The 16,208-nt window shown below is 41.9% G+C and overlaps 1 protein-coding gene across 3 annotated transcripts; it reads left to right on the top strand.

The window, feature by feature from the left end:
* The first annotated feature begins 12,643 nt into the window (after window positions 1-12,643).
* Window positions 12,644-16,174, top strand: snapc5 (small nuclear RNA activating complex, polypeptide 5). Of its 3 annotated transcripts, none has more exons than XM_061774542.1 (4): window positions 12,644-12,725; window positions 15,048-15,168; window positions 15,250-15,330; window positions 15,451-16,174. In XM_061774542.1, exons 2-4 carry the CDS (start codon window positions 15,079-15,081, stop codon window positions 15,646-15,648), a joined length of 369 nt encoding a protein of 122 aa, XP_061630526.1. In that variant the 5' UTR covers window positions 12,644-12,725; window positions 15,048-15,078; the 3' UTR covers window positions 15,649-16,174. The 3 variants fall into 3 exon arrangements, with proteins under 3 accessions (XP_061630526.1, XP_061630525.1, XP_061630527.1); XM_061774541.1 differs by having other exon boundaries at window positions 12,657-12,803; XM_061774543.1 differs by having other exon boundaries at window positions 12,672-12,739.
* The last annotated feature ends 34 nt before the right edge of the window (window positions 16,175-16,208 follow it).

Genomic DNA, 16,208 nt, shown 5'->3' with positions numbered 1-16,208 from the left:
TGGCGACCAGTTCAGGGCTTAGTCCACCTTTCGGCTGAAGTCAACTGGGATAGACTCCAGCACCCCGTGAATTTGCCAATTCTCAACAACCAATCAACAGACTACAGAGTGTCACGCCATGTTTTAGTTACGGCACTGCTTGGTTAGTAAATTAACCTATAGTAAATCCCCATTTTACCAGGGGCAGTGTGAGAGAGATACAGCATTCAACCTCTCTATTCTCCTGTACAAATTCATCGTTCATAAAAGTGGAAAAAAGGGCAGTTTCCTAACTATCAATCATAGAGGCGCTACCAGAGCACAGGGGTTTGAGGTGGTGACTGACGCCCTCCCCTTTATTAGCCCATGACCTAATGCAGGCGAAGAGAGAGAGTTTGGTACGGGCCAGCTCCCCTCTTTTCAACTCCACACCCATGTATGTATTTGTTGAACCTCTTGCACTGAAGCACTGCTAGTGCAGGAAAAGATTGGGTGGTGGGCAATGTGCAAGTTTCCATGCGTGGCAGGCAATGAAAGCAGCCCTCACTCAGCTAACGCAGCCTCCTAAATTCCTTAAAAAACGCACACGCGCGCACACACACACACACACACACACAAAGAGAATCAAATAAAAAAAATAGTCATCAATGATACTTCAATAATACGGTTACCTGAGAAATGCTACAAGTGTCGTGAGCACCCCATTCCCAAATCAACATATACAAGAGAATTGTAAGGAACGGAACATAAATGATGCAAGCTCTGAACAGGCTACCTGGTTGTGTACTTCACTGGTACAGGAAATGTTGTGTTTGCATTGTGTCTCATCTGAGAGGTGTTGCCAGGAACTCCTCAAGTGGCTTCCTCTGGATTAGCTGCCTAAAGCTTGCGACTGACACCCCAGTCTACATACAGTGCATCCATCACTACATCCATCCATCCATCCATTTTCTGAGCCGCTTCTCCTCACTAGGGTCGCGGGCGTGCTGGAGCCTATCCCAGCTGTCATCGGGCAGGAGCCGGGGTACACCCTGAACTGGTTGCCAGCCAATCGCAGAAACAAACAACCATTCGCACTCACAGTCATGCCTACGGGCAATTTAGAGTCTCCAATTAATGCATGTTTTTGGGATGTGGGAGGAAACCGGAGTGCCCGGAGAAAACCCACGCAGGCACGGGGAGAACATGCAAACTCCACACAGGCGGGGCCGGGGATTGAACCCGGGTCCTCAGAACTGTGAGGCTGACGCTCTAACCAGTCGTCCACCGTACTAAATACAATTTAACTGAAATAATACAGAAAGTTCATTGAACACCTTCAATTCAAAATGTGTACAGACCCTTTTTGACCATGAAAGTTCAAAGAGAGATTTATTTTGGATGTCAAAAACTATTCAAAATATTGTTTGAAAATCGTTCTTTAAACAAAACTGGACTGCTTGCTATTTGTGTGTTCAAAGGCGCTGCTGAGGTTTCACGGGCTTGTGATAAATGGCACCCTCTGCTGCTGAGTCAGTGAATTATCCCCCTGTCATCAATGCATAGACTGGAACAGACAGAACCCTACAACATGCATAGCATGAGACAAGCCTAGAACATTACAACCACACGACCAATCTTTAAAACTCACAGACACTCATTTCACCCACAGAAACAGAAGGGCAACGCCTAATATATTATCAAATACAAGTATTACATCCTAAGAACGTTACACTAAATAAGCATTGACCTCAACAATTTAATCCTATGCAAAAGGACTATATCTTTAAAGGAGCTTGGGGGGACTGATCAAAGAAATATGAAGTGTTCAGAAAGTACACCGCAAGAGTCACTGCGTGTGCCACGGCTGATGTATCATTACAAACAAACCTTAATAATTACATGAAGCCATGGAAAACTGAACGATGGAAATCCATTTTTCACTTTGCGTAAACCAGAAAATACACCCTCAGCGCTGGGATGAAAAATGCAGAGGCAAATGTATTCTATAATAACACGGATACAGTATCAGCTGCAACGATATTTGTCACATCTGGTCCAACAGCCAATATGAAGTTTTGTTGAATTTGTCGCGACACATGATTCGACATAATTCCATACAATCAGTAGTGGCAGCCGTGCATCACTTTTCATCTCGCTTGCTCTATGCAGCTCTCCAACAATAACACTTCCCCAAAGAAAGGAAATTCCACTGCCTTTTCTGCCCTCAGCTGAAACACACTTAATCCTGCACTGGTAAGGAGGTCACCTCTCAAGCTACATTTCACCCCTACATTTGGGTTTGATGGGACCTCTATCCTGAACAAAATATCCAATTATTGAATCCATTCTCATGAAAGGTACTATTGCCAGTTTTTCCTCCACGATATATTGAGAAGTATGTCACTGCTCAAAACCAAATTTCATCACTGCACTGAAGCTGTCAGATCACAAGATCAGCCAACGTCACCTCAAGTGGAAGTGACAGTGTGTCTGCAAGACACATTAGCAGTGAGAGGAAATTGGAGATAAACAGATACAAAAATGCAATCGCTGCTGGAAGCAGCGAGGCACAGGGGCCAGGAAATAAACTTGTATTTAAGCTGATTACCCGAGCAAAGGCCCGGCCTCTTCAGCAGCCCAACTTCACCACTACCAATGTTGTTAATTAGAGATTGTTCAGGGGAAAAAAGGCTGCCTTGTCAGACTCACTGTAGTGTTCGTGATGGCTGGCTGAAGGGGGACATGCAGAGCTCTTAATTGGGGCTGTATGCTGCATCAGTGGCTTGCCAGAGCGCTGGTGATGATTGCTGTGAGCAGGTGGCCATGGTGGCAGCTCCACGCAGGCCGTCCTGGGCCAGCCTGTCTGTTCTTGTCAGGGCCTGGAACACTGAGCAGACAGGTCCTGAGCCCTGCGCTCATTACGCCAAGTTGCCTAGCAATGCCCCCCCCCCAGCCCCTCCATAACACTTTCTGCCTGGCCCAACAATGTAACCCAGAGTCATGACAGACCACTTCAAGTGTGTGTCAACACAGCAAGTTGTATGTATTCATCATCTGCGCTTATACATGTAACCGAGTACATTTACACTGAACAAAAATATAAACGCAACACTTTTCTTTTTGCTCCTAAGCGCCTGATCTAAAACTTTTTCTATATACACAAAAGGCCATTTCCCTCAAATATTGTTCACAGATCTGTCTAAATCTGTGTTAGTGAGCATTTCTCCTTTGTCGAGATAATCCATCCCACCTCACAGGTGGGGCATATCAAGATGCTGATTAGACAGCATGATTATTGAACAGCTGTGCCATAGGCTGGCCACAATAAAAGGCCACTCTGAAATGTACAGTTTTATCACACAGCACAATGCCACAGATGTCGCAAGTTCTGAGGGAGCGTGCAATTGGCATATGCTGACTGCAGGAATGTCCACCAGAGCTGTTGCCTGTGAATTGAATGTCCATTTCTCTATCATAAGCGTTGTTTTTATAATGTAAACGACTACATAAAAACGTCAGATTTGATAAAAAATCCAAATTGGGCAGCATGCACTCCAGTGTAAAGGTAGCCAAAGAGACTCAGTAAACTGCTGTAATATTAGTCATTTTTCACAGAGCATAAAGAAAATATGCCTGTGAATATTGTTACGTTGTCTTTCTACGTTGTCGATGGCTCCTATTTTGAAAAACGCGTAAATCGGGTCATATATCAAGGCACCACAGTATTAGGGTAGAAAAATACAAGGTTTTTGTATTCCAGCTGTTAGTAATTACGCTAGTACTAATTCATCAGGAACATAGAAGTCAGTAAAAAACAATGTTTTGAGACAATAATTTGTTTATTTTAAAGAAGCAAACACTCAAAATGTGTAATAAAAACAACACTTCAAAAGAGTCTAATCTCCTTTTAATTGTCCCTTCTTTCAGTCCAATGTGAGTGGGAGGAAAGTTTCACATGAAAGGAATTTGGTATAAAGAGAGAGAACTTTTAATAAGAGTATTCTTTTCGTACTCTCGGGGGTTATCAGCTGTCAAACATAGTGCTTTAGCAGTCAGCACAAGTTTCCTGATTCATTGGAATTTTGATGAGCTTTATGAAGTGTAAACGAATCAGCCATTTTAAAAATCACTTTGTAGAGCGGCATGTGGGACGTGATCAGGAAATTATTTATTTTTTTAAACATAGAACAGAACTTTAGACTTTAGTTGTGAAATGAGAGGACAGATTTTATCCAGCCACATAAAAAATAGCGACAAGTTGGACTACAATCAAAAGCAACAATATTATCTGATACACACGACTAATCTGGCAGTTATAGATGGTATTTATATGTCTAGAGATTATGGCTTGAATAAACACCAATTTTTTATTACGGTGTGTCGAGGATCTGTAATCAAGTTAATTTAATCCAATCAGCAATAAACTGATGACACATAGTCCCCACAGTGATGTCAGCATTCCAAGTGCAAAAAAGTCAATATGAAATCACAGCCACAACCCAGGGCTCACAAACATAAAATAATAATCCAAACCAGTCCAAGACAAACTATTCTGTGGTGTTGACCTGGTTACTGAACCTGGACTGTAAGAGGAAAACTTAATGTATCGTGCCAAGAGGCCCACAGCATGGGAAAGTTGAAAATGGGTTATCAGTAGTCACGGGCAATGTAACTGAGTAAATGTAGCGCGTTACTCTACATTTACTAAGTTACAGTTACTCAATTAACATTTCCGATAGACTGTACTTATCAGAGTACTTTAAATGCACTGTACCTTTTATTTTTACTTGAGTATTTATGTGAAGAAGGATCGATACTTTTACTCCGTTACAATGGATCGACATCCCGTTCGGCACTTTTATTTATCCATTCATGCGTGTGCACGTCTATTTTTAGACTCCATCTTCGACTTCCGCATAGGCCGCCCATTGTGCCGATCAAATGGGATCACTAGTGTCATTTGACTCCAATTCACAAATCAGACGACACAGGGCAATCAACATGACCACGCACGTCGCCTTCCCGAGCCAATCAAAATGACTCATTTTTTGGGGGGGAACAGCCGCGGGAGTGTGTTTACAGACCAAAAAAATAACAGCTTTGTCATGCATGTCAATTGTGACTGCCCAAACTTGGATATTTCAACCCACTTCTAACTTGAGAAAACCCCTTGCGGTAAATTGCAGATGTTTCTACTGTTGTTTTGGCAGTGGATATGGCAAAATTAGCAATATCCCTATGGCGTCGCACACGCACACACAATCACAAAGTCTAGTCAGCAAACAGCTTCTTCATTAAGTCATTTAAGTGAATAAAGCAAATAATGTTTTTGTAGGGCCCAATCTATGCGTTGTTGGTTTTTGGGCACTTAAAAATTTATATGGTGCCAGGTGTGTGTCGACTCCCATATATTATTATTTTTTTATTTATTTGATGTTCATGCCCTGATTACGACCAGTACAGGGCGTAGTCCGCCTTTTGCCCGAAGTAAGCTGGGATAGGATCCAGCGCCCCGTGACCCCAACCAGGATAAGCGGTGTTGGAAATGGATGGAAATGGATGGATGCTCTGATTAAAAATAATAATTAAAAAAAATCTGAAGTTACTCACAAATTACTCTTTACTTGAGTACTTTTTTCAATGAGTACTTTCTTACTCTTACTCAAGTAAATATTTGGATGACTACTTTTTACTTTTACTTGAGTAATATTATTCTAAAGTAACAGTACTCTTACTTGAGTACGATATTTGGATACTCTACCCACCTCTGGGCAACTCGCATGTTTGGAATTTCTCACTTTGTACACTGAGGATATCGGACAAGATGGGCGATGTACGAGGAGATCTGGACCACTCTCAATTCTGGGTGATCAAAGCGAGCGGTGCTCACACTACAGCGTTCACACACAGTTGTGTATTCTCTGGGTTTGCACTTGGGCTGCTGGTGTGAGACCTCACAGTGGGACGTGCCTGTAAATAAGTAGTTTTGTCACCGTGTTCACACATTCCTCCAACCAATGAGTCCTCTCAGCCTTGCACCGCCATTAGCATAGGTTGCCATCCTCACAGTTGTCTGTTGAAATCAAATCTTTACACTTCTGGACTTCACAAATGTACCACAGGACATCCTATCTGCTGAGCACCAAAAAACAGAATTTTGCCATGTCCAACATAACCGCAGACTGAACACTTAATAGGCTGTTTTTCAGTGTTTAATTGACTATACTGTACTGTATTTAAAGTCATCCATCCATCCATCCATTTTCTGAGCCGCTTCTCCTCACTAGGGTCGCTGGCGTGCTGGAGCCTATCCCAGCTATCATCGGGCAGGAGGCGGGGAACACCCCGAACTGGTTGCCAGCCAATCGCAGGGCACATACAAACAAACAACCATTCGCACTCACATTCACACCTACAGGTAATTTAGAGTCTCCAATTCATGCATGTTTTTGGGATGTGGGAGGAAACCGGAGTGCCCGGAGAAAACCCACGCAGGCACGGGGGAGAACATGCAAACTCCACACAGGCGGGGCCGGGGATTGAACTGTGAGGCTGACACTCTAACCAGTCGTCCACTGTGCTGCCTATTTAAAGTCATTATCCATTACAACAAATAAGGCAATACAGCCTTAAAATAAAATCTCCAATTATTTTTCTGAAAAAGTCAGATTCCTGATTACAATTACAATTTTCCTCCCCTTCAATAAAAAGAAAAAAGCTAATGACAATTTCATTATTCAAAGTCTTATTTTTGGGATTCCCCCCACCCACTTTGTGGGATTCCCCCCACCCACTTTGTGGGATTTACTTCATTTACTCTTTTGTAAAATAACTCCTCTCTGTTCACCACCATATCATCAGTGGGCATCAGCGGGGACCTGCTTTGAACTACATAAGGAGCTAAGAGAAAAAATATTTTTTCCATTATTCAATAAAACCTTTTTTAAAAAATCAGTGACGAGATCAATTAATTGCCTACCTCTAGATCAAGGTTTGCCGTTTTCACAATTGCAATCTTTAATGGTTTTATGTTGCTAACTGTTACTGACTTCTATTCAAGGCATTGAGTAGCAGAAGACTGACAATCTGCAAGAGAATTCATACCAATTCAACAAAGTCTTCCCGAGAAGAATGTAAGAAATGCTCAAATATCTTTGTAGTCAGTATTTGCTATAGATGAAATGATAAGACACTTTCTTCTCACACCCAGTAGTGGTACACTTGCAGGAAAATTATGCAGAATGGAACGTATTCACAATCTGGGCAGTTGCATTATATTCATGTTTTTAAAGTAGATTCAACAACAGTTTTGAACCAACTAACAATGCTGCTACCTTTGTCTTCATCACACAAGTGCCTTTATTTATGTTGAACTGAACATACAGTATCTATGTTGCCCTGTTTTCACCAAGTAGTACAGCTCGACTCAGTTTGGTACACATTTCTTTCCGTTTCAGTGGTAAAGATTCCCAAAATATCAACCCATGTGTGAGCACCCTGAGTGCTAACCCAGTAGTATGGGACAGGACTAAACACACTGTTCATTCATTGACAGAATTATCCTGCATCAAAATGCATGCAAGATCAGGGTTGAGCGTTCCAAATGTACTATGGAGAGCCGACCTAAAATGTTCCATGCACCAAAACTGTCTTGTGTTAATTTCACTCTTTCAGTCGGAGGTAAAATGAACCAAAGGAAATTATCTTACCCCATTCCAAAGCATCTTTCATCAGTTTACGTGGAAGGCAATTGAGTGTTTCTAACTGACCAACAGACAATGAAAGATAGAATAATTGTAGAACGCCAACAGGAGAATAAATAATAATTTTCTCCTGGCTGGTCTGACATTACGAGCACGTTTACCTTGCGGTATCAAGGGAGGTGAAGGATCTGTCAAAGACCCAGCTCGGGGAGGGCTACACTATGTGCGAAAGGACAAGAGAGGAAAGTCATTAATCACGCTACAGTCTTGTGCTGGTAGAGGTATTCTTGCTTGCTCCATGGAGAAAGGCCAGTGGAACAAGAACACTCTGTACGGGTGGTCAATTAGTTTACAAATTTTAGTTGTGATCGAGGACTTCATTGCAGCTCTGTTTCCAAACTACCGCCCACTCTGCCTGAGCAAACCACATCATATCAGGGCCAAATCCTCATGCCGTGAACTGTGGCATTCCCCTGCCTGCAGCAAGAAGCCACTCATTCCATTTCAGCCCAGCCTTTTCTGTCTTTTTACAGTCTTTTTGCTGCGGTTACATTGGATCGCCTCACATCCTGGATCTGCCAACACGTTCGGCCTCTGTTCAGTTTTCCAGGCATTTGTCTTTTTTTCAAAACAACTTTCCCACTTCCGTGAGATCAAAACATTTTGCAAAATCTTTTCCACTTTAAACACTACAGTATACCTTTCCAGATAGGCAGCTTCAATCAATCCCACATAAAGAAGTCACATCTGAACATTGAACACTATTTTATTTTGCTTGTTTGTCTCTTGGATTTTGTGCTTTTTTAAAATAATAAAATGCAAAACAAATGACGTTTTCCAGTTGGTTTTGGCGTTATGGACTTACTACATTTGCTAAATGAGAACAGCATCATAGCCATAGGCTAATGGGCACCTAACTATAAACGTGCATACACACACACACGTACACACGCACAAACACACACACACAGACCCATATATAGTGCTGATAGACAACAAACTGCCTGTGAAACACACCACAGTGCTGTAGCTCATCTATTATTAAGACTACTATCAATCATCCTACGATGATATCTGCTTCAATATTTTAAAAATAAAATATACACTTACAAAAAATAAGATACAATTTGCATTTCGGGTGCTAAAGCTGTATAATGTTTTGTTTTTTTTATCTGTAAAACATAAAAAAAAAAAAAAACAAGCAATGTAATTTAATAAACACGGAGTTCAACTTTTGCTCCGGCCTTCCTCTGTGGAGTTTGCATTACAGCCCGTGCTTGCGTGGATGTTCTCCAGCAACTCCGGCTTCCCCTCACATTCCCAAAACATGCATGTTAACGACATTGAGGACTATAAAGGATCTGCAGGAGTAAATGTGAGTGGAAATGATTGTTTGTCTACATCGGTGGTTCTTAACCTGAGTTCGATGTTGGCGGCGTGATTTCAGAGAGCTAACAGCAATACTAGATATGAATAGAAGACTAGATACACCAGTGCATGGCAGCAGCCTGGCTAAGCGAAGTGCCTTCGTGGCAGCCATGTTGGTGAGGGTAACATTCCCATCAAAGTCAATGCATAGACCTTGAAAATAAATATGAGCTTGCTCATTTCGCAACCCATTTTCATGAGGTTCACGTTTTTTGTCAGTGTAAAAGCATGTGCTATTAATACAGAACAACTGGAAAAAGAGAGCCAAAAATAGTCTTCAAAATGATATGAGAGTGGCACATCCAAAGGTGAAAGGCAACAGCAAGTGTTCATTCATTAACAGTAAATTGAATTTAATTGTTTTTGTTTTTGGTGTGAAATTTGTGTTTTGTTGGTTTTGTTCTTTGAACACAGTTATTTTGTCTGTAACTGATGTGTGGTGCATTTCGTGCCAAAATAATATATACACCTGTTTTGAATTTGATATAAACCATATGCGCATATGAATCTTGCGGGGCTCAGTACCTTCAACAAGGTTAAGAAACATTTGTCTATATATACTCAGCTATTGGCTGGTGACCCTCCAGGCCCCAGGGTGCACCACCCCTCTTGCCCTAAATCAGCTGGGATAGGCCTCAGCTCACTCTAGGTTTTTTTGCCCTTCCTGACTTTAAGTGAATCTAATACTATTGTTTTAAGAACATTCTGCGGCTTAGCACGTCTTAGGTATTCGCCAGCAAAGTTTCCATTCATATCCATGTCTCTCGTAGGTGATGATGAGAGTGAACACAATCTTGATACATTGGTCAAAAGTGTGTGCGTGCAGATATGCACGAATACACTGTATGTGTGTGGGAGTTGGGAAACGGATATGTAAAGGCTGAGGTAGTTCCTTGGAAACAAAGGCTCCAGAATCACGAGTCTTTCCTTTCACAGGCGCCCGAGGCTCCCGTTCTCATCACTGGAACACTTAAGAGAGAACATCCTGGAGCTGTCACCCCCTCACTTCCCTTCACCTGACCTAAAGCAAATCACAGCAATCAATAACGCACTCGTTTGTGACAAAGCAGCAATTCTTACCACAATGCTGTCATAATGGACGCTGCGGTTTAGAAACAGAAATGTTGTCAAGGTCTTAAAAACACAAAAACAAAAACAAAACTTTATGACCTGTCTAACCCTTCACTACCCGATTACAATGGGAACTCTCAAGGTAACATCTTTCACTCTGGATAATCATCTTCTCTCCTTCTTCATCCCTCCACTTTTGCAATGCTCTTACGCTTCATTTTACTGGGCCAACTGCTCTTCAAAGGTCACCCCCCTTCTCTTTTATGTTCCTCCCGCCTCCATTCCTCCTCTCCTTTTGGGAGGCCCCTCTTCCAACACACCCAGCAAGGCCGGCATTCCATAAACTGTGGGAGCACCTTCAAACGCTCCACAAGCATAGCAGATGGCTGCTCACAGTCACATACAGGGCAACTGAGCCGCGGCTTCAGCTGCAATTAAGCCTTGCTCGTGGCTTTGATTGGAGAAGGAACTGTCGGAGGAGCAGCGCATTGTGCGTGATGACAAGGAGAAAGCAACTGTGTCTGGGGCGATAACTGCGTCGCATTACCTACTTTCAAGCAACCACACCAAAAATCCAGGTACCACAGTGGGGTCTCTCATGTGGGTGCTGGAGAGGCTGGCAGCTGCAGTGGCAGCACTGGCTTCTCAGAGCACTTCTTCGTCAGACCTCCCCAAATCCTACTACACTGACACACATCTCCAGTTTCAGTAGGATATGTACTTAACCACAAACATGACACATCCACTCTGATAAATGGTCAATAAATTCCTAAACACAAATGCGATACAGTGGTGCCTGTAAAGCAAGGTGCAGTAGTCCCTTGTTTATCGTGGGGGGTTGTGTTCCAGAGCAATAGATGAAAATCTGAGAAACAACCATATATCTATTTTATTATTTATATATATTTGAAAGCGTTATGCATAATACCAATACCAAATGGACATGTGAGGGGCTAGTATTTTTTTCACTAGGGGGCACTGTAATATCTGTGACTTTGAATGGGTGTGGGACTGGCCTGGTGAGTGACGTGGGAGTCAGCAAATGAGAGTGTACAGTTGGCTGTTAACTGGCTAACTCTTAGCTAGTCTGCGTGTTGAGTGCCTCTCAGCGAGCGTGTGTTGTGGCCCTGTAGCTAGTGTATGAATGTACTTGTTATGCATCATTGTTGTTAACGTTTGTTCAATACAGTGATAGAAAGTAGACCGGCAACTGTGTCTATCCTTAACCACCTGTGGAGGGATTACAATTTGTTCTAACTAGCGGTGGTAGGTTAGATCAAATTAGCTAAAGACGAAGACTGCAATTTATGCAGGAATGTGAGCAATCCCATCCATCCATCCATTTTCTGAGCCGCTTCTCCTCACTAGGGTCGCGGGCGTGCTGGAGCCTATCCCAGCTGTCATCGGGCAGGAGGCGGGGTACACCCTGAACTGGTTGCCAGCCAATCGCAGGGCACATAGAAACAAACAACCATTCACACTCACAGTCATGCCTACGGGCAATTTAGAGTCTCCAATTAATGCATGTTTTTGGGATGTGGGAGGAAACCGGAGTCCCCGGAGAAAACCCACGCAGGCACGGGGAGAACATGCAAACTCCACACAGGCGGGGACGGGGATTGAACCCCGCACCTCAGAACTGTGAGGCTGACGCTCTAACCAGTCGGCCACCGTGCCGCCGTGAGCAATCCCAAAGGGTCCATTTAGTTTTTTTCTCCCCCTGTAAGAATGAATACTGACAAATTGTATCATCGAGACTCTTATTAAGATTACGATTGGACGGCTTAGAAGTTATTACTTCCAGCACTTCTGTTGACATGTGTAAGAAGAGAGACAAGTCTATTGTTCCTCAGGGTTGGGCTTTGGCTAGTCTTCAGTCGTACCAGTGTGCTGTGATTATTAATGCTCACATCTGGACGGATTTAACCAAGGAGTCCTATAAAGAACCTAATTGGCTCCGCTCCTCTAGCATTTCTTGGTGACTGATTAAGAGTCATTTCAGATCTTGTTCACATCAATGAGTACCATCTGTGATTTATTAACTTTCTACTTGTTCTCCTTCAATGTAATGGAGGGTGAACACTGACGAATATTTGCATATGGTGCAGGCCTGTGGAGGAAGGAGGTGACAATTATATGTTGTGTCCCTCGGGGGGGGGGGGGGGGGGGGAATACCATTTGAAAGAATTACACTTGAGTACTGTGTTCTAGTTACCAGAAGATGTCGCCAAATGTCAAGCCGAGCTGATGCTGCATTTAAGTCCATTTGGAATGTCGTACATTCAAATACAGCAGAATGAAATAAAGGCAAAAATGTGTCTTGTCATCAGTCAATCATCGTGTTTTCTAAAATATGATTAAAGTGTATTTCAGTAAACCAAAAGTAAATCCAAAATTAAAGACAGTATTTAAACAAACTGCTGTATCCGTAGTGGATATCTAAAATTCCTGCGGGCTTTTAAGCAAATAAACGGACGTGACGCATGACTACCGGAAGTAAATAGGAAGTAAGGAGTTTTGCGGTTGGAGGCTTGTCATTCGATCGCTATTTTCAAAACAAAGGTTACGTACTACAGGTTATTGTTTTCTATCACCTATTCCTCCGCTAATATGCAACTGTAAAAACGATTGTCAGCAGAGGTAACGTTACTATTCTCATTTGGGAAATACGTCGTTATTTTGCGGGCTATCATTCATTCCGACCTCGGAGCCGATATTGTTTCCATTTCAACTCATTTTGTGAAACCTTACAATTGTTACTTAGCACCTGTCCTCAATGTTTGTCCTCAAATTGAATGGCGCTAAAGGATATGCTACATAAAAACACTCGAATCTAATGTGTCATTGTACTAGTTATATAATGTTTTACTTTCCTCATCTTGTTTACAGCTAGTCCTTTGTCTTTGGTTGTTTTCTTATATTATTTAGTTAACTTTTCACTCTCTCTCCTTTGATTGTTTCTGTCACTCCCGTTTAAAAACTTTGTTCGACTGAACTACTGTAATTCTCAATAGATATCAATCAGAATACAAAGAAACCACAGTGGCATCTTAAAAAGTCCACCATGACACAGTAACACTGTTCCGGCATAAAAGGAATACAGATCTTCCTTTCTGTTTGACCTAACAGCCGAACAGGACCAAAAAAAATAAATAATTTTACGTTACACAATACGTTTATACAAATGGCTGTCCACTGCCTCTTTTGTTACATACTAGCGTGTGAGGAAAAAAACAATGACATCATATGTATTCGTTTTGTATTCATCATTCAACTTCACTACCGTTAATTCATACTTTAAATCTACTGTAAATTATCTCATTGCTCTACTGTACACTTGTATTCTGTTTAAATTTACGTATAGTACAGTGCACAGAGTGAATAGTTTACTCATAGCTATCATACTATATTACTTAGTCATGATACACCGTAATAGCCTGTTCATAGCCTGTACATATCTGTAGAAAAAACAACTTGTGTTGTTATTCGAGGCGTGTCACAAAACTATATTTAAAATCCAAACGATTAATTTTTCCCTTCAAAGTAATCCCTTTGGAGTCTTCTCTGCTACATCTTCATGCATGCCTGGAAGGATTCCTCAGGAGTCCTCCACTGCGCCGTCGTCATGTCCGTCTTTATGTCCGCTTCTTAAAAACGGCAACCCATGATGACCCCCTTGAGCTTGGGAAAGAAAAAAAACACACTGAGCCAGGTCAGGGGGCTAAGGAGGTTGCACCAGCACACTGAGATTCAATCAGATGCTCAGGGCATTGTGAGCGGACACGTTGTCATGGTAAAGCAGCCACTCGTTGTCCTACCAGAACTCTTGCCTTTTATTAAGCACTGAATGAAGCAAACACAGTAAGATATCTATGTACCACATTGAAGGGGAAAACTAATAGTTGGGATTTGAAATATATATTTTATGACACCAGTCCTGGAACTCGTCTGAAATATTTATATATAATTTTATGCCTTACATGCAGAATATATTGTATGTGCTGTTGAATTCCTGTTTTTGAACTTCTGGTTAAATGTAATCTGCATTGCGTTGCTTTGTGACATATGTTCAAAGTTCAAGGTGCTTTTATTGTCAATTCTTATATATCAATATGCGTAACACCTACAGAGGATCGAAATTACGGTACTCAAGGGCCCGCGGTGCTACAAAAGACAGTACAAACAACATCAATATAAAAAGCTAAATAAAACGATGGTATATACAGTATAAAAAGTATTAATTGAATGTGCAACTATCAAAGATCAGGGGACGTGTGCAAGATAGTCAAGGTCAGAGAACCAAGGCAAATATGACATAAATTAGATGACAAAACCCCAATGCTGCTAAAGTGGCAGGTGTGACCCTGAGTCTGGTGTGAGTGTGTTTGTGTGTGTGTGTGTGCATGCATGTGCTTGTATGTGGGGCGTCGGAGTTCAGGTGGGCAGAGGACAGAAGAGGTAGAGCGGGCAGAGTTCAGATTCCTGACAGCCTGATGAATAAAACTGTCTTCGAGTTGGCTAGTCCTGGCCCGCAGACTCTGCAGTCTCCTGCCTGATGGCAGCAGACTGAAGAGGCTGTGTGACGGATGGGTGGCATCCCCCGCTATTCTGAGGGCTTTGCGGGTGAGGCGGGTGCTGTAAATGTCCTGCAGGGAGGGAACAGAGGTTCCGACGATCTTCTCAGATGCCCTCACTATGCGATGGAGAGTCTTGCGGCAGGATGCGGTGCAGGCTCCTTACCACACAGTGATGCAGTTGGTCAGGATGCTCTCTATGGTCCCTTTGTAGAAAGAGCACATGATGGGGGTCGGGGCTCTGGCTCTTCTCAGCTTGCGCAGGAATGGCAATAAAGTTGAATCTAATCTCATCAAAATTCAATTTCAGTTTCTGGAATGCTGGTGTAAAACCAGTAAAAATGCACAGCCGTCTACAGGAGTTGAAGAAGGAAGAGGAAACTCTCCTCAAAATCAAAATCATGCTACAGGACCAGCTGAACAGGTTAAAGGTGAGAGTGAAATTTAAACAATTTTATTTGTGGTACTCGTGGTCTATATCATAAAAGTCATCCGTTCAATCTGTGTCTTAGTTTGAAGAAGGTGCCTTGAGATCAATCATTAGAGCTCAAACTGAGGAAGGAGCACTGGAATGCCCATCTCCTGAAATTGAGGTATCATAACCAAAGAGTGTCTAGTCGCCAGATACCATGCAAAATCTATTGACATACAAAAGCTGTATCAAAGATCTTCCCTTTACAATGATAGTAAACCTTCAATTCTTGTATCTTCAGGATGTCAACCTCGATGATGAGAGCAAGATTAACTGCACCAAGCTTCTGCTCAACACTGCTGCTGATTATGATATGGAGGAGGAAGAGGAAGAAGACGAGGATGAAGATGATGATAAGGAAGAGGAGAATGAAGATGATGACAATGAGTTTGGGTTTGTGCTTGATAGGGATGAAGAAGAAGATGATGATAATTACTGAGCTGCTTAGCTTCCTTAATACTGAATGTGATCTCAGTATTGAATCAATCCAACAACATGTTATATGTATTTGTCCACCGGTGTAGTATTTTCATTTGAGAAGCTTAATTTATTGTCACTGAGTTTGTGGCTTGTTGGGTTCATGTGTGGTGCTCAGAGTTTCCTCTCCATTACCTAGTAAAAGGCATTAGGATTTCAGTAAGTTGTTCGTGTTTCAAATTTAGTTAGAAATGTCACACCAAAATAGCTGGCAATGTATAGGTGCTTCCTTTCTATTAACCTGACTATTAGGTGCATGACTTCGGCTGAAAACCACAAATCAAATGTTAAAATGTGCCTGTTAGCATGAAAAGGTATGGCTGGGCCATATGAAAAATACCATAAGCACAAAATACATTTTTGTATCTGTTTTTATGTTCGAAAGGACAATTATTATTATTTTTTTTACATTTATTGCTGATCTGCATTATACATTGGTGACAATTATGATAGTAAATGATTTTCATATTAAATAATGTGTAAAACCATTCTTGTTCTATTTGTCTATATAAATCCAATAAA

This window comes from Phyllopteryx taeniolatus, chromosome 5 (genome assembly GCF_024500385.1).
Source record: "Phyllopteryx taeniolatus isolate TA_2022b chromosome 5, UOR_Ptae_1.2, whole genome shotgun sequence".
NCBI classification, from domain to species: domain Eukaryota; kingdom Metazoa; phylum Chordata; class Actinopteri; order Syngnathiformes; family Syngnathidae; genus Phyllopteryx; species Phyllopteryx taeniolatus.
The sequence above is the reverse complement of the archived record's forward strand: the minus strand, read 5'-3'. Positions and strand labels throughout refer to the sequence as shown.